At 32.9% G+C, this 25,109-nt stretch overlaps 2 protein-coding genes across 3 annotated transcripts in view; one reads left to right on the top strand and one right to left on the bottom strand.

Annotated features, from left to right (window-relative positions):
• The window catches only part of Septin4 (septin 4), a 72,944-nt gene that overhangs the window by 12,114 nt on the left and 35,721 nt on the right, over positions 1-25,109 (top strand). Inside the window, exon 1 of one of the 2 annotated variants that reach the window (XM_089636194.1) lies at positions 10,462-11,206. The exons of the other annotated variant lie outside the window; for it this stretch is intronic. Within the exon in view, the coding sequence (XP_089492320.1) occupies positions 11,140-11,206 (67 nt within the window). The 5' untranslated portion in view covers positions 10,462-11,139. Of the gene's footprint in view, positions 1-10,461; positions 11,207-25,109 lie in introns of those variants that run through there. 2 annotated transcript variants of the gene reach the window in all.
• LOC149420540 (uncharacterized) lies at positions 19,296-23,546 on the bottom strand. The gene is made up of 8 exons (XM_089636301.1): positions 23,421-23,546; positions 22,938-23,310; positions 22,751-22,834; positions 22,378-22,662; positions 21,824-22,284; positions 20,965-21,727; positions 19,675-20,808; positions 19,296-19,310 (listed from the first exon to the last, which is right to left on the bottom strand). The coding sequence occupies exons 1-8, from the start codon at positions 23,534-23,536 to the stop codon at positions 19,296-19,298; spliced, it is 3,231 nt and encodes a 1,076-aa protein (XP_089492427.1). The 5' UTR covers positions 23,537-23,546.

Raw genomic sequence — 25,109 nt, 5'->3', positions numbered from 1 at the left:
TATATTGGCATATCTATGTTTTTTAGGGCCAATTTGTTTCACTCAAAAAGCCCGAAGATAACGATCTAGTGAGTGGTTTATTTATACTTGGCATGTTATGACAAGTTTGCAAAAAACATTTTGAGAAATCACTTGCCATAATGTGCCAAATTTAAAGAACCTAATAATATGGGATAAACGGTGAATTCTAGTTGGATTCTTTGGATTTAAACCGCAGTAAGCAGTTATATGTGTTTCGTATTAATATTTTGAGGAATAGTATTAATTAAATAATATGGTAAATGTATACATATGACACCAGTCGCTCGAGTGGTATGCAGTAGAAATTAGGTACATTGGAATAAAATCATTTACGACCGTATGGTGAATGAAGAGATCAGAAAATCATGCAAGGGGATGAAGGCTTAATGAATAAGACGGAGTTTGAACTTGTAGAGCTGATGGACAGAGAAAGTTGTGGCAGTCGAATATTATATGATTCTTTGATTCGGGGACGTCAAAAGAAAAACAACCAATTGAAATGTACAAGATATGTGTGTACGGATAGATACTTAAATAGTTGTCTTCAGACGGGCCGCACAACGCACGAGTGCCGCTCGCAGCTAACAAAAAAGATATTAAGCGATCAAAAAAAAAATGTAACTAACTAAAAAAATAAATAAAAAAAAAATAAAAATAAAAAGGCAAAAAAAAGTGCATGAAATCAATTTCACTATATTAGTGAATTCGGGCCTTCCCATCACTATTCAAGTATGTATTAACCCTTAAGCCTCTGACATTTTGCATCGTATAATAAGACGTGTATATAATATATTTTCGCATTATATTTTTTGATTCCAGATAAATTCACTGTTTCTGAACGTATTTCAAAATAAAATACTTTTTTTGAAAGCAAATAAAACTTTGGTATTAAAAATTTTAACGCAAGTTTTTAAGGTAAACTAAGTTTTCTCAAAATTAAAAAAAAAAAAAAATATATCTTTAATGAGAGAATTGTATTTTAAAATTTAACCTTACCAAACATTTTTCAAGTGCTAAATGTTAGTTCTGAGAATTATTTATAATTTTTCGGGAGTGGAAAGCACAGTATTCTCTCTTTCTAATACTGTTTAAATATTATTTCTCACCATAATACAAAATGAGACAGAATAACTTGTATGAGACTGTGTCAGGCTGGGATATAAATATCTTATTTATTAATTTTCGGGAAATCGACAGTTTACATTTATTTCAGTTTGTACATAAGTATTATATGGCCAAAATAAAACCAATTATGGATTTCCTCCTTGTGACTTTACCTCTATCGAGACAGCATAATAAGGAATAAGAAATTTAAATTTCTAAGAAAGGAATATGAAATCAAAAATTTATACAAAACAAAGATTATATAAAACGAAAAATTTAGAAAACAATAAAAATTTAGAATACTACTTAAACGTCAAACAGTGAATATGTCAAAATTTTAGCTCCTATAAAAACCCAGAAAACTATGTGTAAAGCGTGATATTAGCGAAATCCGACTTCTAATATCAAATTTGAACATACAATATCAGTTTCATGGATAATTTTGCCTAAAACAGTGCCTAAAAGTGATAAAAAACTAAAATAAACACCACTTCTGGTAATCGCCGTGACACTTCGATATCGTGAAAAAACTAGGTGTTAAATGTGATATCTGTGAAATCCCACGTAAAAATCAAATTTAAATAACAACTATCGTCTAAATACAGTGCGCAAAAGTTTTAAATAACTAAACACAGTTAGATTAGTGCAAATCGCCGTTACGCTGTGTCTTTTTGCCAGATTAAATTGTCAAATCATTGATACCAACAACACCAACGGAAACGAAAGTTACTGTGAAAAAACAATTAAACTTAAACCAAACTTAAATAAAACTATAATAAAAAATAAAAAGAAATTATTATCATTTATAACTTTGAAATAATAAAAACTTTAAAAAAATAAAAATAAAAGCACTCCAGTGACATCTATTGACACAAACTCAAAGCTAACAACAATAATCATACTTACGCCATCTGTCAATTAATCCTAGTGCCATTCAATAATAATTATTGAGAAACATATTTCTATGGGAGGTGCAGACCGGCAAAGACTATTTTTATTTTAAATTTGAATATTTCACACCAAAAAAATGCCTAACGTCGATTCTCCAATGAATGAAGCCAACCCATTTGGGACATCTAGTCTAACGCCAAGATCGCCTAATCAAAGTAAAAGAAGGAATCGTGCCGTACGCACAACATCTGAGGTTGCGTCTGATCCTGAAGATTACACTACAAGCCCGAACAAATCAGGGGAAATTAGTGATGATTCATTACAATTGGATCCTATATTTACTAACAACAGAAATGCAATGACAACAGTAAGAAAATATCTTAATACAATAAAAACAACGATTATTGAATGTAAAGGAAAGATATCTGTAATACAAAAAGAAACTATTTATCTTGTTATGGAAAACTTATTTGATTTGGTCGGCCATATGAACACGGAAATGTCTGAAATGAGGGGAGAGTTAAAAAATTTACGACCACTGGCCAAGCATATTTGTGAGATCAAAGAATTAATTATTAAAGAAAATAAAGCTGTCACAACTAAAATTGACAAAAACATTGAAGATATTAAAATAAATGCGGAAATAAAATCGTATGCGGAAATAACAAGAAATGACAAAAATAATGTGGAACCACCAAACTGCAAAAAACATGAACCAATAGTCATTGTTAAGCCGAAAGATAAACAACAAAAAAATACAGTTACAAAGGATGAAATAAAACAAAATATAGATCCAGTTAATTTCGGTGTCACCGGAATAAGAAATTTTAAACAAGGAGCAGTAATCGTAGAATGCAAAAATACAGCTGCAACAAAGAAGATGGAGGAGCAAATAATCTCAAAGATGGGAGGAAAATATGTCGTGAATACACCTAAACCTAAGAATCCTAAACTAAAAATCATTGGTTTAACAGATAAATTCACTCCGGAAGAAATTGTATCGAAAATTAAAATGCAAAATGATTACCTCGAAACAATTGAATCAAAAATTGAAATAAAATTTATAAAAGAAGTCAAAACGAAACGAGGTGACGTTAACTACATCATTTTCGCGGAAGTTGACGGAAAAACATACCATAGAATGTTACAAGAAGGCAGAGTAAATATTGGATGGGATAGATGTCGAGTATTCGACAACATTTCACTTTTAAAGTGTTACAAGTGCAATGGCTACATGCACAAATCACAAGATTGCAGAAATGAAAAAGCATGCACTCGTTGTTCCGGAACACATGACGACGACAATGAAAACTGTCAAAACGACATCCAATGCATTAACTGCAAGAAAATGAATGATCGACTAAAATTACAACTGCCAACTGAACATTTTGCTTGGAGTGATGAATGTTCTGTGCACATGAGAAAAATTGAAGCGGAAAAAAAGAAAATTGATTTTTTATGTCACTAAAGACCTGCTCTATGGTAAACAGTAACATAAAATTATCTTCGGACAACCAATCAGATAACGAAGAGAGTTTTTACATCCATAACATACAAAGTTCGCCTGCTCACCATGAAGAGTTATCCGCCAGAGCCGGAAAAACCATCAATATAATGCATCAAAATGTACAATGCATTCGAAATAAAATCTTAGAATTAGAAAATATTTTGTGTGAAAAAAATATCGACGTTTTTTGTGCTAGCGAACACTGGTTACAAAAGGGTGAAGCGACATCTATCAATTTTAAGGGCTATAAATTAGGTTCAATTTTTTGTCGACAGAGCCATATTCATGGAGGTGTCTGCATTTACCTAAACGAAAACATTGCTTTTACAGAACTAGAAAGTGTTAAACAAATAACGAAAGAATTTGTATTTGAATGTGTTGGTATTGAAATCCCAAAGCTTAAAATGATAATTTGTACAGTTTACTATAATGACTCTGATATAAATATTTTTTTTTGAACAACTTGAACTATTATTAAACAAAATTTGCAAAAACAACAAAAAACAAATAATACTCTGCGGTGACTTAAATATTGATACAAGCTACAAGAACAAAAACGCAGATTCACTCAAAAACACACTAAAATCTCACAACATACGCTTGATTATTGATAAGCCTACTCGTATACAAGGAAATAAAAAAAGTATAATTGATCATATAGGTACAAATATATCAAAAAGCTCTTACACATGGGAAGTCACAGAATTAGCTGTATCAGATCATATGGCACAGTTAATGCACGTAAAAACAGAATATAATATAAACCAAACGTGGTATACAAAAAAACAATTATTTAACACAGAAAACACAAACATTTTTAACAATTACATATCGTGTATATGTTGGGAACCACTGAAATCCTTTGAATCCATTAATGACAGCTACGAATACTTCATTAATGAAATAAATAATGGTATGAAGCTTTGTTTCCCCTTTAAACAGTATAAATATCCCCAAAAACGCAAAATAAATTGGGTAACGACTGGTATTAAGATATCTATTAAACAAAAACGACATCTATACATGAAACAAAAAAACACAAATGACCTCACAATCATAAACAATTACAAACAATACAAAAAAATTCTCAGTAAAGTAAAACAGGTAGCTAAACGGAATTACAATAGTAAACGAATTCAAAACGCGCAAAATAAAACCAAAACATCGTGGAACATAATAAAAGAGAACTCAAATAATTCTAATTCTAAAATTAAACCAAAAATCTGTCTTAAAATAAATGATAACCTGGTATCAGAACCAAAAAACATTGCAAATGAATTTAACATTTTCTTTGCACCACCGCCACCACCACAAAATACATCTCTACATCCACAATCTGCCAAAACAGTCAAAAACAAACAGTCGCGATCATTCTTTATAACGCCTGTAAACAGGGAGGAAATTATTAAAATCATCGTAAAACTGAAAAATAAAAGCAGTGTCGGCACTGACAAAATCCCTATAAAAATTATAAAAGCATGTGCAGAAGCGTTAAGTTACCCGTTGGAAATATTAATTAACAAATCTTTTGAATCAGGAACCTTCCCAGAACAATTAAAACAATCTATTATTGTACCTTTGTATAAGAAGGGTCCTAAACAGGAAATCTCAAACTACAGACCGATATCCTTATTACCAAACTTTTCAAAAATATTTGAAAGAGCCATGTACAATCGCATTTATAACTTTCTCGAAAACTTTGAGATAATATGTCCACAACAATTTGGATTCCGTAAAGGCCGTTCAACAACACAGGCAGTTTTCAATTTTTTGAACAAAATTCTAGAAAATATTAATATTAGTAAAAAAACTGTAGGTATCTTTCTCGACCTCTCAAAAGCATTCGACAATGTTGATCATGAGCTTCTTCTAACTAAACTTGAACATGTGGGTATTAGAGGTCTAGCATTAAAATGGTTTGAATCGTACTTAAAAAATCGTCAGCAGAAAGTTCAAATTTCAAATATCAATGAAAAAATGGTCCAGTACATGGTAGAATCCAAATGGAGAACAATAAACAAGGGTGTGCCACAAGGAAGCATTCTTGGGCCTCTCCTCTTCCTTATCTATATAAACGAACTTCCAATAATTGCTGGCACAGAATGTTCAATGTTTGCTGATGACACCGCTTTGTTGTTTGAATGTAATGGAGACGTTGACGAATTTAACAAACAAGTTAACGAGACTTGCCAATTAATAGCAAACTGGCTGTTATCGCAACATCTATCACTCAACACAAACAAAACCCAAATTTTAAAATTTTGTCCAGTGCAAGCTACACCTATAAATATAAATGTAAACATTAATAATAATATTATCGAACCTTCCCAAACCTGTTCACTACTGGGAATGGAATTAGATATAAACATAAACTGGAAAGAACATGTCTCAAAAATTGTAGCAAAAATCAGTAGTTTTTCTTATGTTCTGGGTACCTTAAGAAAAATATTAAACACCGAATCAGTAATAGCCGCATACTATGGTTATGTATACTCAATAATAAAATACGGTATTATTTTTTGGGGAAACTCGGTAAACGCTAAAGATGTTTTCATCATACAAAAGAGATGCATAAGAAAAATTACAAACTCTGATCGTTTAGATTCATGTAGACCTATGTTTAAAAATCTGAAAATTCTGACAGTCACAGACATATATATATTGGAGTTATGCATGTTAGTGCGATCATCTACAGACAAGTTCCCACTAAAAAACTCAACACATAAATACGCTACAAGGCTCACAGAAAACTTACTAATACCAAAAGCAAACAAAACAATATTCCAAAAAGGACCATACTACATGGCCATTAAAGTATATAACAACCTTCCACATAACATTAAACAAATACAAGATACACACAAATTCAAATCGTTACTAAACACTTTCCTTGTTAATAAATGTCACTACACGTTGAGTGAATACCTCACGTAAATGAAACACCTATTTTTATTGGTATATATATTTGTATTTTTTTATTTTTACATTGGTATATTGTTATTTTTTCTGTATAAACATTGTAATTAAATAAATTTGGTTAGCTGGAAGAAATGGGGTCTACCCATAAGCTATACCTTTTGTAATTTTAATTTTACAATAAATAATTTTTGATTTGATTTGATTTGAAAATACATTTATAGCCATGGAGAGAGGTTGTAGATAAATCATAATAGAAATATAAACAATAGAGACAAAACATTATTCACAAACCATCAGAGAAATATTATTTTATGGACCTCTTGCATTTGGTAACATCGCAACTGAAAGTATCCACCTTGGATAATACGCTATTATAATTATTGCATAGTCTGTTCAGGCGAGAATTCTGCTTAGAGTTCGGTTTGCACTGATCCACCCTGAACAGGACAGAAGAACGTGTTGAACGCGCAAGTACATTGAATTGAATCTTATTTAGCAACTCTGGGCATTGAATATTATCGTTAACTACTTTATACGGGAATAGTGCATCCTTATGATGCATCCGTACACTCAGTGAATCAATTTTAAAGTATGTAGCTGCCTCTGCATAATTATCTTCTAAAGACTCTACGGTTGTTTGTTGTCTGTAAAGAATATCACCCAATATTGTCCTAAGAGTTAACTTACGTGCTAGTTGTGAGCGGTCCAAGTGCGTTGTGCGGCCGGAAATTAATGAAGCATGGAATGTGCCAAGGCAAAGTTATGTAGCGTTTAACCCTCTCTTCTTACCCCTGCGAATGGCGTGTTGACTATTAAGTAATAAATATTAATTGGATTTTAGCTTTTTTTTCTTTTTATTAACATTCCGTGTTTCGTAATTTCTCAAAATAATATTTATGGAACTTTTAGCTTTCCGTCTTTTTGTGACATTCCATTTTCAGAGTAATGATTCCTGAGATTCTTAATACTCTACTAATTACGATAAAATTTCTAAATATTATAACATAAGGGTAGGTCGTTAGCACGGCGTGCGCTATAGGCCTTCGTGTCACTAACCAGTAGCCATTATCTACAAAATATCAGTTTTTAATTAAAGATTGCGTTTTCAGAACAAATTAAAAATGTAGTCTGACGATTACCACGATTTAGATTAACGATGCCGTAATTGAAGGGTCACCCATTCCAAGAATTATGTAATTCCCATCATTAAAATGGATAGCTAAAAGAATGGGAGGCATTATTACAGTTAATATCAAATGTTTTGACAATGAATTAAATTAATAATAACTATGAACATCTAGAAAAACACAAAAAAATCCGAATATATCTGCATTTTTTTTAATATGTTTCTTCTACTTCAGTGATTAGAGAATAAACTTTTATTTAGTCATTGATCTACTGACATAATATTATGTACCAAGTACCTAAAAAAAAGGACATTTATAACCGGAGCCAAAACCACAAAATTTTGTTTTTTTTATAATAAATTTACAAATTTTATGACACATTTTGAGTTCCAGTTCCATTCTAGGGTTCCAACCTGGAGTTGGGGAACCGCCCAGGGTCCAATTTTAATTATATTTTGAACAAGATCTCCACACAGGAGATCTTGATAAGAAATAAGTTCATTTTAAGGCAAAAATCATCTTTGGCGATACTATGAAAATAGAATTGGAAAATAATACATCAAATTTTCCAATGAAGCCCAACATTGAAGAGGGCCCGGCTAGGTTCCAAAAATGATACACATTGAGAACACAGAACTTAAAAAAATATATTTCACATTTTTTGGAAAATGTTGCTTGTGCAATGATGGAGGATTTCCCTGGCATTGGTTTGAAACTGCGGCGCTTTTTCCGTGTGTTTGTGAATGCAAATTCATGTTCCGCTCACACCAGGTACCTACTCCATTTGGGGATACCATGGAAAAAAATCGAGCGAACCCGGGTACAAGTCAGCTTCTATGTAAATATTTCATGTTTATTATGACTACTTGTTTCTTCTCTGTAAGCTCTATACACAAAAATGAGCTGCTATAGCTTGGAAGCTAACGACGCCACTGTCGTTTATTTAATTAAAAAAATATTATATTTAAGGATTCGTATTCCAGCTATAATAATAAATAATAATGTTCGGCTTTATTACAACATTTTATAAATCCTATGAGCTTTATGTTTTTCATTATAAATTATTGACCTGTGAATATATATAATATTCATAGGTACTTAAAATTTATTTGATTTGAAATTGCCATAAATTGGTTAAATGCACATATGCCAGAAATTTCAGTTGCTCTATTTGCAACCCGAACTAAAAATGGCCGTTTTGAGCTCAAATGGGTTTTTTTTATTTATTTTGTGAATAATGTTATATAACCAAAATAAAGTTAATCAAGAAAAACTGTCACAAATAATCTGAACCATAAAATCGATGACGTTAAAATATATTATAGACGTGCTGTAGAAATCTCAAATCTATACTCAGATTTTGTAAACCAGGCGTCACGTAAGATCGTGTGCTACCTCTAAAAAAATAACCCATTTTGTTTTCATTGCTTGGAAAATGCTAGTAAAAGCCAAGAAATAAGTTTTCATTCGTAAAAATACACAAATTATTTCATCATTATATAAAATACAATTATTTCGATTGTTTCTCGAAGATTGAAAGTGAACACAGCATAAGTATAAGAAAAACAACTTAATAGCAGTAGGTCGTCTCATACAGTATTCCGTGTTTGTCTTATAGTGTAAGCGAGTAACACCCGTGATGTAGAATGGTTCGACGCAAATACGAAAACGCCGCCCGCTATTTATATTTTCGCCATATATACGCTCACATATTCTTTGGATGTTTACCTTTTTCATACATGAACAACGTTTGAATTAAAAAATTTTAGAGTGTTTCTTGCTTTCCACATTTAATACTGCGTTTGTGAGACAAGAACGAGTCGTATATTGTAACGTGATTGCATAAAATAGTATTAATTTAAGTTGTTTCTTTAAAAAATTCTAATTAAAAAATAAGTTAATAATATTTTGTTTTTTATAATATTTATTTAATTATTTTATTTATAATAATTTTTGTTTGTATTTCTACTCAAGCAAAACTGTCGGAAAACTTAGTTAAACCGATTCGTAACAAAGGTTAAGGCGATGCACTACGTAGTAATTTAAAATCATGTGTTATTGGTTTGAAAATTTGGTCGCCTAGAAATGTTTCAGATGCTTTAATTAAATACTGCGAGTAGAATACATCCTGGCCTTTGAAATAATCGAGTATTTTTTATAAGTATTTTTATAAGCCCAGAAAAAAATAATGTATAGGCCTATGAAAACTGCTTTAAAGTTCAAAATCTCCTACTTACAAACCCATTTTCGGTTATGGTTTTATTGTATAATATGGAAAATTAAGTTATTTATAAAATATATTAAATATTTGTGCCTGAAAATCCACAAAATAAAATAAAAGGCACTTTTTGGCCATGTTTTTTTCTTGCATAAATCAAAACAGGTGGATGGTGTGAAGCGGGAATTTAAGCCTTATCGCCATCTACATAAGGTGTGTTATTGATAGCGGCTCGATTCAAAATATTACACGACGTAGTGCATCGCCTTAATCGAAAACCGCGATTTCACTGATGTCTTCGCCTTGAAAGAAGTTGATATCTGATAGAAGCCTTGACAAGATAATCCGACTTGGGAGTTAATTCTTTGATCATTATAATCCAATCGTACCACAGCCTAAAACCGCAAGAAAACGACTCCACCATCTTTGTTTTTTTTTCACTTGAGGAATGTTGATACAAAAAAATACCTGACCTGAGGTACGATTGGTACAAACGTAAACAAATCTATGTTTTCTTTGCCATTATCGTAAAGATAACAGCGTGTCGCGTGCTAATCATCCGTTGTGTAATTTCCAATCAGAAGGCGATTGCGAATAGTGTGAAACGGTTTGCCGCCAAGACTGGACCGCTTTGTGGCATAGCATAGTCAATGAGTCGGTGCATCACTGCACTTCAAAACCGACTCCGGAAGAAGACGCGTGTAAAATTAGACGAACACACGCGCTAATAGACGCACTCGACCAACAAATGGTTAAACGCTGCGCCGAGCACCCACCGGCTCTGGCGGTCCATCATTCCGCTCGAGCTCTTTGACGCGATCATTTGAAAAAGGAACGTAGAGCGCGCGGTATTTCATAAACAAACGAGCCGTGTTTATTTGAAATTCGAACTCGATTATATGAAAAGTTTCATCGATCTCTTCTATTTGAGTAGTGTTTGAAATAACGAACCCCGTTATCTGATCAGTGTTTGAAAAAAGAACCATTTTATTTTAGCAGTGTTTGAAAGTAACGAACTATATTTTATGTGAGCCAGTGTTTGTAAAAAAAAAACTATCTCCATTATTTGAGTTGTTATTCTAAAATCGAACACGATTTGAGCAGTTACTTTTTTAACAACTCTTGATCGAAAAGTAATGGAGCCTAACTTTGAACGGGCTATCGTTTTTGGTGGGAAATTAGGTCACAAAACGTAACATGTTCTTGGAAAATGCTTATAAGTCGTTCGTTCAGTTCGTCGAAGAAAATTCACTCCTCATGTTTTCCCATTTTGAATATTAGTGGTTTCGATTTTTGATTTATACATGTTTGGCGTGTAATTTTTTTGGTGTTTTGGCGTTTTCCCCGCTAACATGGAAAGTCTAACGGAAACGGAAAAGGGCTATAGCGTTACAAGGCGATGGTTCAACAATATATCAGGTAGGTACCTACCATTCTGATAAATTTTCTCGTTAATAACATAACATTAAAATGTAAAATCATAATAACACAACACGAAATCCAATTATCAGTGGATTAGTTCCGTTGATAAGTGCAATTATATCTTGAGTGTTTTCCTTAATTTGATTATCTAACAAATATTTGAATCTAACAATCAAGCTCAATTTATGAAAAAAACTGTTTATATGTAGGTAATTGTTAATCACTCAATCAGGGAACATTCCATTCTTTATTGGTTAGATTCTTATTTTAAAATGCAATTTAACAATTTTGTTTCTTTATAAAGATTCTCTGGGTAATCCAACTTTCATTTATAATAATATGTTTGTTTTGTTGTTGCATTGGAGACTCCTATTATAACTTACATAGAATACTAGGTTTTTTTATGCGTAGTGGTAAAAAATTATCGGTAAATATACAAAAAAGTTAGACAAGGTTCATAGGCACATTTTATTTTGAAAACACTTTATATCAGTTGGATAACAATGAGAAATATTAATAAATAAATCCATAGTCAAACATTTTCTATTTCGAAAATGTTATCTTTTCAGACAATTATTGACCTGTATAAATTATATATATATATATATACACTTTACTCCAACTTTTAGTAATTTCAGAAACATCTTGTTCAATGCAATTAAATAATTATGTAATTAATTAATTTTACATGGAAAAATTACAAAAATACATTCGCATGTAGGCAGTGACCTTCCTCTTGTTTTGAAGGTGAACTATGCAAAATTTCATCAATATCGGAATAAAACTGTAGATTTGTATAAACATCAAATACACGCGTCTCGCCCGGTGCCCGTCCTGCCAGTCACTTTATATATCAAAATAAATTATTCTATTTTTTTGTGATTTCATTACAAAATCACAATCCATCGAACATCGAAACTTCCTGATCGATCCATACCCAAGTGCCTATGTATAGAAAAGTCCATACCAATTTTCACTTCACCCGTCATACCACAGGTGTATCCAGGGTCATAGTGTGGCGGTTTAAACAACATTAAAAATGTATCCAATGTGAAAATTATTCGAAATTTAAAAAAAAAATTTTAGACTGCATATAACATTTTTGTCGATTTATAGCTTAAATTAAATCATATATTAGTAGGATCATTCACCATTCAAATGCGTGGATCAGCGATTCCCAACATGGGCTATACCAAGCCAACCAGTGGGCGATTAAAGCGGCTGACAGATAACGCTATACGCATCATGGCTTGGTCTATTTCATCATATTGCTCGCCATACAATCCAACAGGAATGTATGGCGAGCGAAATACTGAAATATGCCAAGCCACGAGAATATAGCGTGGTCTGTCACAAGCTTATGTCGCTTTTAGGGCGATTAAGTGTTTTGGGGGTGATTTCAATATGATTTGGGCGATAAGCATATTTTATTCACTTACTTTGTTAAAAATACTGTGGAGATATAGTTGAGGTCTGAGTTTGGTGGTTTCTTTTTAATATAATTCTGAAAGATTTCTTCACAAAATTTTTCTTTAGATTGTGGTTTTCCGAATGATAAGAATCAACATCATTTATTGGTTTGTTCAGCCTATTAAAATTTTCACCTGCGGCGCTTCCTTTTGAGTTCCTTTATAAGGAAACGCGACCAAATGTTGTTTCTATTTTATTTATTTATTTCTGATTTTTTTTAATAGTTACATCGTTACCCATGTCCTAATACACACTTTGTACATTATTTAAAAAACATTTTTTTACTGTAGATTAATCACACGTTTTCGTAATTAAACTAGAAGTTTTCGTTTAATTTCATTTCCTCTGGTAATTCGCTAAATATCTTCAGTGCTTCGATGATTTTGACTCAGGGTTTTTTTCTAAATGGACGTCTTATTTGATTTATTTTATTCGTCTCATGTGCTTCTAATAATGTGTGTATATAGGGTGGGGGGGGCTTGAATAAAACGTAACTTAAATGTGAGCAATGGGCCCAGAAAGGTTGGGTACCTCTGGAGTAGATAATTCGCTGCATTGCCCAGTTGCCTAGTTTACCCAAATACAAAGGCGTGAAGCAACAAAGATTTCCATCTGGACAAATTAACAGGTGTGTAGAAAACTGGTTATCACGTCTGTTTAGCATCTGCGGACCGTGTCTACTGAACACTGGGTACTCTTCAAAAATATAGAGGATATTATACTGACTTGTGACCACCTGAATCCCGTACGTACAAACCTTTGTAAACTGAATCGTTCGCATAATTTAAGGCCCAATGTAATTATAAAATGATCTTATAATTTTAGGATTTGTGAAAGTATTTATTGAAAAAAGTATTTGCCTCATTGATTGCCTTTCAAATGAAGAATTAAGCTTTTGCATGTTATTAAACTTGAAAAATTACGACATCTACCGCATCTTTCAAACATTTATACAAAAGAAATACACATTCCGAATAGAGAACTATTTTGCTACCTACTTTAACGCTTATGGTTTATACTTACAAACTTGGATAATTTTAACTACAATTTCAAATCACGCACCCGTGCAACGACATGATTACCTTTTTAAATGTCCTGTAACATTAGAACAATTTTACTCAATTTTAAATACCTCGATAGAGCGCTTTGTTCCTAGGGTCAACTTCACACCATCTAACTATCCCAAATGGTTTACGAGGGAATTAAAAAAACATATTAATTATAAAAAAACATATCCATAGAATATATAAACATACCAGAAATCCTAATGATTACATAACTTTTACTAAATTACGTAAGCAGTGTAAGGAATTATCAATAAAATGCTATAGTGATTATGTAAGCCTAATTGAAAAAGAGGTTCACCAAAATGTTAAAAAATTATGGAGTTTTTCTAAAAGTCAACAAAAAAATGATTGTGGATTTCCCAATAACATGTACTTAAAAGAAAAATGTGCCGACAGTATCGAAGGTATAGTTAATCTATTTGCTGATTCATTTAAAAGTGTTTACGACACAGATATTCGTGTCAATACGATTCCCGATATTTCAGTGGAAGAGGTATTAAATCTAAGCCAATGTTTCATCAAAAAAGAATCTATAGAAAAAGTCATAAAAGAATTAGATAGCAATAAATCTGCTGGACCGGATGGTATTCCTCCAATATTTTTCAAAACCTGTGTTAGTAGTCTGATATATCCTCTTTATAAACTCTTTAACAATTCTTTAAGTTCTGGTTCTTTTCCAGCTCAGTGGAAAAAGAGTTATTTAACCCCTATCCATAAAAAAGGAGATAAAAGCGATATATCAAACTATAGACCAATTTGTATAATGTCTGCTTTACCGAAAGTTTTTGAGAAATTAGTCCTAGATATCATTGTAAAACCTATCAACAACATTATTGTTCCTAACCAACATGGCTTCATCACAGGTCGCTCTACCTTAAGTAATTTAATGATTTATGAAAATTACATATCTGAATCACTGGGTCTCAAACAACAAGTGGACAGTATATACACTGACTTTAGTAAAGCTTTTGATAAGGTTCGACATCACATACTTATTTATAAACTTCGATTGTTGGGCATCAAAGGTAAATTATTGAGTTGGATTGTTAGTTATCTTAGCCATAGGGTGCTTAGTGTAAAGATTAATTCTGTACAATCTTATATATTCGAGGCCACAAGTGGGGTTCCTCAAGGGTCCCACCTCGGCCCAATATTTTTCTTATTATTCATCAATGACATTGTTGACCAATTTAATGATGTAGAAATTCTGCTATTTGCTGACGACTTAAAAAATATAAAAGAATACGAAATGTATACGATTGTCAAATTTTACAGAGCAATTTAGAACAACTTCATCAATGGTGTGATCAAAATGCTTTATTTTTGAACATTCAGAAATGTCAAGTAATACGATTTTCCAAAACTCGTTATAATATATTACATGAATATACATTAAATAATATTAAATTAATACCAGTATCACATATTCGTGACTTGGGTGTAATATTCGTTGAAAACTTGTCATTCATTGAACACATCAACTATATAACTAATAAAATAAGGCTTTAAAGATGCTTGGCTTCCTTTGCAGAACTTTAACCGATTTTAAGTCCATAGATTGTATGAGAACCCTCTATATTTCATTAGTCAGAAGTCAATTGGAGTATAATTCACCTATTTGGTCCCCTTTATATAAAGTTCACTCCAATAATATAGAAAGAGTTCAGCACAAATTTCTTAAGTACGTAAATTTTAAGCTCGGAATTCCTATTGATTACATTAATTATGTCAGTTTGATGAATCAATTGCATCTAATAACACTGTCTGACAGGAGAATTATTTCAGACCTGGTTGTGTTACACAGAGTCATTAACAACTTAATTGATAGTCCTGCCATCCTTGCCACTATTAAACTACATGTGCCGACTAGGAATACAAGACAAAATATAACATTCTTCTGTAATACATACTCGACCAACTATCAGACACACTCACTGACCAATAGAATGCATGATCTGGGCAACAAGTATGGGGGTGTTATTGATTTATTTATTGACTCCATATATAGAATTAAGCATAATCTACACCAACACTTTGTTGAATCCTACAAATTAGAGTAGCTTTGGTAAATTAGTTTTAATGATTTGTTTTATATGTAGTGTTGTTGTAATTTCTTTTTTACTTTATGTTACTCTTACGTTTTACTAATATTGCTTTATATTTTTTAATATTTTCTCATTATACTTGTAATCACAATTTTACAAGTGTGTATTTTTTACCTTCTTTAAAATGGATTACATCTATTTACTGTCAATATCTCCTGTATAATACATATTCTCTTATTGTACTGCATCATGTATCACTTCTATGTAAAAGCCTTTTTAGGCGTATATATATTATATATATATATATAAATAAATAAATAAACATTAGGAATCTGGCCGCTAACAATAACACTTCTTATGTAGATGGCGATAAGGTTTAAATTCCCGCTTAAACCACTCGATTGCTCGCGTCAACAACTGGAATATGAGTTGAGTGTTTGGCTTTCAAGTTGGACATTTCTCACCCTCATTTAAAAAAAAATCATTCAATCGAATTTTATTACGGAGACATATAAACTGATTATAGTGCTATATAGCCAATGAATTCAGCTATATTTTACCGTTTTTCGTATATTTTTAGGATTTACAAAAAAAAAATCGTAATTTTCGAATTCGAATTCGAAAAATGGCATATTATGGCGTGTGATCACTCAAGATGTTTTTCAAACTCGGCATAATATACCTAAAACTCTCGAGTGGATAACACCAGCTCCCCGTTTTCTAAAAAAAACACTGACAAAAAACGAGTTTGATTTTATTTTTAGAATATGTATTTTAATATTATTTTGTAAAGAACATAATTTGCCACATTATACAATAAAACCATAACCGAAAATGGGTTCGTAAGTAGGAGATTTGAACTTTAAAGCAGTTTTAGAGGCCTGAATCTTTTTTTGACAAAATATGGGTTCTACTGAAAAAATATTTCTAAGCAATCAAATTTTCAAACCAAAAACACATGATTTTGCATTACTTTGTAGTGCTTCGCCTTAAACTGGGTATTATCGTTATTATTATGGACAAAATCTCTAAGTGGTTAAGGAGTGGTTTAATATTACACTTTATGTATACGCAAAACAAGATATGAAGTTTTTTCTAAAAATAACTTATCTTTTATGATGTAACTTTAAAGTGACTAAATATTATTCCATTTTTAATCCCTTATATAGCCATATTACTTCGGAATCAGGTAAAAAAAAGTGGGTGTGTCAAGCCTACGCAAGACAGAAGTGAAACTTCTAGTATTCCTCTCTCTCTATTTTCATTTCATCATCTCTATTTTCTCTCTTAGGTTAGTTTGAAAATTAGAGGTTAAATAATTCAACGACGAAGCATGGATTTGCTTTTTCTAATATTTTCTTATAGATGAATGACGTTCGATTAATGTATAGTTCCAAAAATTTTCAATTTATTCACAAGTATACAATATTACATAAATAACAATATTACAATTAAAAATTACAAAGAAATTACAATGACAATTTACCAATCATGTGCCATTTTCATTGTCAATTTCATGAATATCATTTCCTAATGTCGTGATAATTGGGTTATGGTAACTAAAGTGCGAGATATATACATGAGCACTTAAATCCTTAATGAATCGTGCAAAAACTGCATCGATTGTTGTCCCGTGTCTAGTCGTGCTAGTGTTCCTATCATTAACAATATCCAAATTGAGGGTGTTTTTGAAAAAGTTCAATAACTCTACAGATTCTTCCCTCGCAAAATTAACATTAAAATCTCCCGAAATGATCATAGGAATTTCGTGATAATTCTTATTCAATAGCCTCGAACCACCCTCTGTGTATGGCAGAAGCACATGGTGGATAAAATCTTTGATATCAGTAATCGATTTACCTGGTGAGATATAAATTGACACCATAATAATTTTTTCCCCATTAGCCAGAGAGCATTCTGCAGCACACAAATCCCCAACGGAGGATGTATGACTAGAAACGAATTCATGGTTACGGGCATGAACGTCATTATGTTTTACCACAACATGTTGGAGTCTATTTACATTTTGATATATACCGACACCACCCGCTCTAACACTGGGTCTCTTGTATTGTACAATGCAATCAAAATTTTCAACATTAACATGCCTGTCATCGTCAAGCCAAGTTTCGGAAAGCATCAATATGTCCGAATTTTTTAGAACATTACCTCGTAAATCTGTTGCATGTTTGTTAATACTTTGACAATTGAATGAGAATATCGTCATATCTCCTTTCTCAATATTTTCTAACAGTACTAGATCGAGAGTTTTTAAACGAACCGTAGAAAGTCTGTCAAATTCTCTTCTCAATTGAGCTACTGATGTGTCTTCGCGTCGTCCGTGATGGAATAAAACCTGATTTTCTGCAGGCACAATATAGAGACCTTGAGGACTTGTAACTCTTGATAAAGCTACATAAACCAAGGATTGCGAATGTTTCTTGCTATACGTATACACAACACTATCGTACGTTCCTCCTTGCGACTTGTGAATAGTCATTGCGCATGCTGGCTTAAGTGGAAAATGGTTTCTCTTTGCTTGGATTTTACTGTGTGATTTAGTTTTGTATAATGGGAAAGTCGCTGACCTACGACTTATCGGAGTTGCGTCATTACTTATTCCTAGTCGAGTAGCATATTGAGCTGTTTTACTACGTGTCCGTCTTCCTACACCTTTTGGAAAAATTAGCCAAACTCTGATAATTTTGTGGCTTTGATCATCTAACTCAACATAGACCAATTTACCGACTGCTCCATTTGCTAATCCATCTGTTACATCGATATTCGTTGTGATTAAATATGGTTTGTTCAAAGCAAAAACGATTTGGTACGGGAGGCCACCAGTATCAATTGATGACAGTTGATGTAGTTTGAGTCTTGCATCTCGTTCTTTTTGAAAATCATTACCCCAACCGATTATTTCGTCGTCAGCGATAGAATCTTTCTTATTCTCACATGAGTTCAATACAGAAAGATTGTAAGTATCGGCAGAATAATTATCATAGTATAATCTAACTCCATTGGGACAAAGATTATGGGCATCCTCATTCGTAACGAACCTTGATTCAATGAGTTCCAGTTGTTGTCTGGTCAAAATTTCCCCGTTACCAATTTTCGTTAAGGCTGATGAGAAACATTCATTTTCTTGTCTCATAACCTCTGTCAGTTCATAAAATTTAATACTCCTCCATAACTGATTACCACCTATTCTTTGTATTTTTTGCTTATAAATAGGAGTTGCTCTCACTGGTGGCAATTGTCTCAAATCTCCGATAAAGATCATATTCATACCACCGAATAAGGAATCATAATGACCTGTTATCTCTCTCAGTCTTAAATCTATTCGTTCTAACATCTCAGCACCAATCATACTCACTTCATCGATAACTATTACTTTCACGTACTTGAAAAGTGTTCGATATAAAAATTTCAGTTCATTTGATAGTGGAATTCGATTCGCCGGTGATATTTTGAAAGCCGTATGAACTGTTGTGCCCCCAATAGCTACTGCTGCCTTTCCTGTTGATGCGCAAGCAATATAAGCGTTTAAATACCCATCAGTATTAGAAAATCGGTTGAAAATCTCCATTAATAATTTGATGGTGAATGTTTTTCCACATCCTGCTGGCCCGGTTAAGAATAAGTGTAAGGGTAATGCGTTTTCTGTTTGATTTAAATGTATACAGTGTTGTAACAATTCGAATTGCTTCTCATTTGTTAATCTCATTAAATCATTAAACTTGTCATTCTCCATAATGTTATCTTTTTTCCTGGCAATTGCACCAAGTTTGTTCAATGATGCTTGCCGCAAATCAAGATTGGCAATTGAATGGGGATCATTCAGGAGTTGTTCATACGAATCAGGCTCTTGATGGACATTCACTTGATTTCGGTCGTCATCATAAAGAAGTTCTTCACGACATAACTGAGCGCATATTTCCATAGTTTTAGCAATGTCTAAATTTGACTCGAATTCTTTTCTACGTTCCATTATTAATGCCTCATTCTGTTCAAATAATTGTAGAAATTGCATGTCTGCTAAAACATCTGTTTCTTTAACTCTAAACTTGAGGTGTAAAGTAACCATCTCCCTCTTATAGTCTGCCAAGTCTTTTCCCATGTCGTAATTTCTATACCTAATTATTCGTGGTATTCTCCTTTCAGAAATTTTTCCTTTGGGACCTACATTATATTTCGAAACAAATTGTGCTAACGTTACGTCTTCGAGTTCTTCCGGCCTCTTCTCATATTTGTCAAACCAATTTTGTTTCCAAATGTCAGTGCAATCGTAACCAAGTTCTTCAAGTTCTTTATTTGTTTTCCTAATTCGTTCACGCTCTTGTGGCCAGAGTGTTGGTATGTAAACGACTGCTACTGACGTTTTAGACATTGGCAACCGCAATAAAAACCAAGCGGCCTCTTGACTTGTCATTTCAACACTATTGAGCACGTTAACACTAAGTTTTCTGAGTGCCTCAACGATATCAAAGTCCGGATTTTCGTCAATAACCTCTACAATTTGTCGCTGCAAATTGCTGATGCCTCTATTAGTTTTGTTGACATATTCTACAACGTATTGTGCGCACGAATACTCTTCAATAATATATTGAAAGTCCATGTTAGATCCTAATACATTTAACAAGAAAGGATTGAAGAAATTATACCATTTTTCCGAAGGAAGTCGTTTAACAAATACTCGTGGTCTCATTATGCCGGCTCGTATAATGTTAATGTACTCTTCATCCGAAGTAATTAAGTTGCAGTCATAAAAATGATTAATGCTGTCATAATCAATGTCTTCTAGATTTTTCCTGATTAATTTATAACGATTCTTTAGCTCTCGAATTTGTGGATGATCTATCTCCAATGGTGTGAGAATGACAGTTTTACGCATGGGCATAAAAGGTGCATCAAAGCGGCAAGTGGGAGAGTGATTCGGTTGGTTATTTTTGTAGCACGTAAATGTATGTTTGTGAGTTTGAAGTCTAATATTTTCTGAAGCTTCAGCTGGAGAGACTGACATTAGAGTATCTATGAGGGATACAGTAGCCTCGTAATCTGCGCCTAGTGGATCGTTCGGAGCATTGTCTAACCATATAAGTGAATGAACATGTGGACTACCTCGGTGCTGAAATTCGATGCGCTTGAAGAAATTGATGACTCTATATTTTCCAAATGGACTACATTTTTTCGATTGTAAAATTGAAAAGATAACGTTAATTAATTTATCGAAATGGAGTGCGCAACTAACTGCATCTTCATTAATCAAAGTTGTTTTATCAAAGTAATTTAAATTTTCTAGTTGCTCTTCTGTCAATTTTACACGTTCTTTCAAGAAATGCAAAGTCTGTAACAATTTTTTCCAACCGATTTCATTTGCACTCATTGTTAAAAACATTGTAGGTCTCCCTAACTGACGCATCATTGCAAATAGATTCCGCTTGCGCTCAGACCAATATGCAGCTGAATTTGGAATCGGTTTTAAAAAAGCTAAGTTCTTATCTAAGCAGTTGTTAATGTAGTCCGGAGACATAATAGTCTCTTTACTTATATTTGTATTTGTCCCAATGTGTTTGAAAGTAATCTTTAGAGACTCGCTGACCCTCAAACGCATAATTTTTGCCGCAACGTAAAGAAGTTTATTAGGCGTAACTCCTCTCCTGTCAGAACGCCGTAATTCACTCGTGGCAATCATGAAAGGCGTAACACTAATCTCTGGGTTGAACTCTCTAAATTGTCCGAGGTAGATCGAAGGGAAAGAAAGTTCTTCTGCGTGTTTATCGAATAACAAACTTTTCGGTACGTTTCTTTCACCCGGTGCGATTTGTAAGAATTTGTCTTCGTTCCAGAGCAAAGTATGCTGCTGCGCGACAAGACTTTCTTCGATTGGGATATGTTCGCTCAATTCCTCAATGTTAACCACTTGAGGAGCATTCCTATGATCAAACATCTGAGGAGAGACATTCTCATCACTGTTAAACGTTGTATTGCTAGATTCTCGTACAGGCGTGTAGTCTATTTGAATATCTTGCTCAATATTCCCGAGAAAAGAGTTATTTATGGATATTTTATAAAATTTATACATTGGTTGATCAACTAGATACCGTAACCAAGCTTTAATTTCACCTTTTTTCACCAACCCTTGCAAATAACTCGACTTATGGATTAATTTCTTTTTAATGTGTACGTTGATGCAAAAATCGTCATCCACATGTCTTGGCAAAACGCTCACCATATTATCTACCGAGACAGGAACATTGATGATCTGGCCACTTATGCAGAACTGACCGTTAACGTGTCTTATTCGCCGTATTTGCATGAATGGTAGTCTAGGCGAAATTAATCTTTCAGCAATGAGGTTGAGTTGAGGCAAATAGGCTGGTCTTTCCGGATATTTGAAGCCATTGAAGGTCGCTAGCGTTGGAATTTTCTTATTCTGCATACTCCTTTTGCATGTAGTACATAGTTTTGCATCAGCAATGTTCGCAAGAGCCTGGAAAATATGTTAACCATTAATTTCAAACATTGATAAGAGTTACGACATTAAGAAAATTATGATAATATCCACATTATGCTTTAAACATACCGTTATTTTTTTAAGCATCGTTTCATCAGCGGATGTCGCCTTTTTTAAATCCTTTTCGAACCAAAGCCGATCGCAAACGCTACAAGCATAGCCGAAAGGATTTTCCACAAACATTTTTTGAAATTGTTTATGTGCAAATTTGTGATTCACATAGCCACTATAGGGAGGCACAAAGTCATTATCAAATTCTATCGGTGGCCCATCGAAATGCTCTCCAATATCCATGTCGGAATCAACATCACTCAGTGATTCTCTATTCGGGAGTTCATGGTCATCGTGTACATTCTGTTAACAGAAAATATAATTTACTGGAAAACTCATTCGAAATCAATTTTTTCATCTATAATGCAATTTTTCAGAAATTGATACGTACAATATTGGCATTATTCGCATCATCATCATTCGGTTGTGTAGTTATGGCTTCTTGGACAGGAGCCTCTTGTATCTCATCAAAATCCTGGAAAAATTAATACATATTGAATGTAAATTTCCAAATTTAATTCAATGTTAATTAATAAATAAATTTATTCGAACAATGTAATCATGGCATATCAACTTACAATTTCGGAGGCATTAGTTTTTTTTTGCAAATTTTTATTTTGCTGCTGCCTTATTGAATTCTGGTGAATATTGTCGGGTTTTGGCATGGAATGTTGGTTATGTATTTGTGCTGCATGTAGGACGTATTCTGGACCATCATTGGGACTCAATAAATTCGCAGTACACGTAGAATTTGGAACGATTTTCCGTTTTTTTGATGGAACTGGAGCAGGTGTTATAGCTTCAGCTACCGCAGATTGCCGAAGTTTTTGACGGTCTCTGTATGCTTTACAACGTTCTGCTGCCGTTTTAGCTTGAGGTTTGGGAGGCTTTAATTCTTTTTTCCGCTGTCTGTACCGCCTGTTGGCCATTGCTTTGATTGTAACGACATTCCTACATCATATTTCACTGTTAATATAATCTCGCCAATATATTAAACAATCCTATTCCAACAATACTACTATATTGTGAAATATTTATCAACTCTTATAGGTTATATTTACCTTATGTTAATGTCATCACTGTGTGAATCAGACTCTCCTCTTCTTTGGTGATTCTCAGGGGATATTTCCTCTTGTGCCACTGATGTGTTCATCACCTCTATCTCGTCACTACTCATTTTTAACACTGAAATTCTGTACCAAACCGTATGAACCACAATCAATTACGTATTTCACTCGTATTACACTCACGACGCAGTATACTAACCAAGCAGCTGATGCTTGGCGTGGCGCAGTTCGCTGGTGTCTGAGAGAGAGGAAAGAAGAGAAGAGAGAGAACGTTCGTGAGCGGCTCCCCCACCTCAACAAGCGCATATGGTGAGAGAGGGACAGTGAACGGTGAGCGGTGGTGGGGGTACCCGCATTTTCGTGTCGATCCTGACTCGGTTTTACTCCGTCCCCGAAAATCCATTACGCGCCTAAAGAAGTTTCACTTCAAAAGTTGATTTTTTTAACTGGGTATCTACTAAATTGTATATAAAGTATAAACTTTTGTTAAATCATTATTTACCTATTGTATAAATAATGATATGCTTTAACTGTTACCGTATCTTATAATACTTTAATTTTACAGCGCAGGTAAATACAGAATTTTCACGTAAATCGGAAACATGACAACATACAGTTTGGCAATAAAATGTAGAAATGTATTAAATTGTTGCTAAAAACTTTCATTAAGGCGAAGCTTAATGCCCAATCAATATTTTGATTAATCTTTATAACGAATTGGTGTACATTATGAATACCAAAAAATATGCTTTAGATAAATTGAAAGTATTCCTATCGCTTCGCTTGAGTAGAATAAAAAATACAAAACTAAATTACTCAATAAAAAATATAAATGCAAACTACTAAAAAATATTTTTTTCAATAGAAATGTATGAACGCATAAAGGAAACAACTTTTAAAAAATATAGTAGTATAGCTAAGATTATCTGTGACAGTTTCACTTGATTAACTTTTTGCTTTCTTATAAAATTATTTACAAAATAAATAAAAACCAGTTTTTTGCTTGAAATTGAACGTTTCTAAACTCCGTTTGTCAAGCGATTTTAATGCCTATTACCTACGATATAAGGTATACCAAGAATATACACATTTTTGGCTTGTAGCTTCCTCTTAAGTACCATTGCAACACTGAGCTACTCACTTTGTCTTTGAGATGTTGTTCTTCACATTCAAATTTCTTCATATTCGACAGTTCGTTTTAAACAAACGAGGGAAAACAGCAGAGGTAAATATTCCCATTTTTTTTAAATTTTTGATTTCGATCCTGTTTATCAGATTTTGATTTAGCATTTAATAAATTGGTATTTTAATACGTAAATTTCATAAAAATATAAAAAATTGGCTCACTGTATCACCTTGCTTGCAAAACGTTAAATAATAAAAAAATATAAAATTTTTAAAACATAAAATTTGTCTTCAAATATGATGTGGAATCATATCCGATTTTTATTTATAGAACGTAGAGAAAAGTCGATGTTTTTTAATCAAGTCTAAATACGTGTCTATCTCCTAAGGATAACCCCTAGCAACGCCGGGTACACATCGGCCAATAAAATATACAAATCACGTGTCACCACAGACATAGGAATTAATAGACGAGAAGATAATGGCGAGGGGTAAAATCAACTGTTGAAGAACGAAGGGAGTGAAGCTGACTGTGATTCGTCAATAAATCAATCTGAC

Source organism: Hesperophylax consimilis, chromosome 10 (genome assembly GCF_061612785.1).
Source record: "Hesperophylax consimilis isolate HC1 chromosome 10, BYU_Hcon_1.0, whole genome shotgun sequence".
Classification (NCBI taxonomy): domain Eukaryota; kingdom Metazoa; phylum Arthropoda; class Insecta; order Trichoptera; family Limnephilidae; genus Hesperophylax; species Hesperophylax consimilis.
This window is presented reverse-complemented; position numbering and strand designations above follow the sequence as displayed.

Coding starts and splice junctions, on each gene's coding strand:
- LOC149420540 (XM_089636301.1), bottom strand. CDS start 23,536: ATGAGTAGTGACGAGATAGAGGTGATGAACACATCAGTGGCACAAGAG. Junction 23,311..23,420: donor AGTGATGACATTAACATAAG/GTAAATATAACC, acceptor AATATGATGTAG/GAATGTCGTTACAATCAAAG. Junction 22,663..22,750: donor ATGCGAATAATGCCAATATT/GTACGTATCAAT, acceptor TTCTGTTAACAG/AATGTACACGATGACCATGA.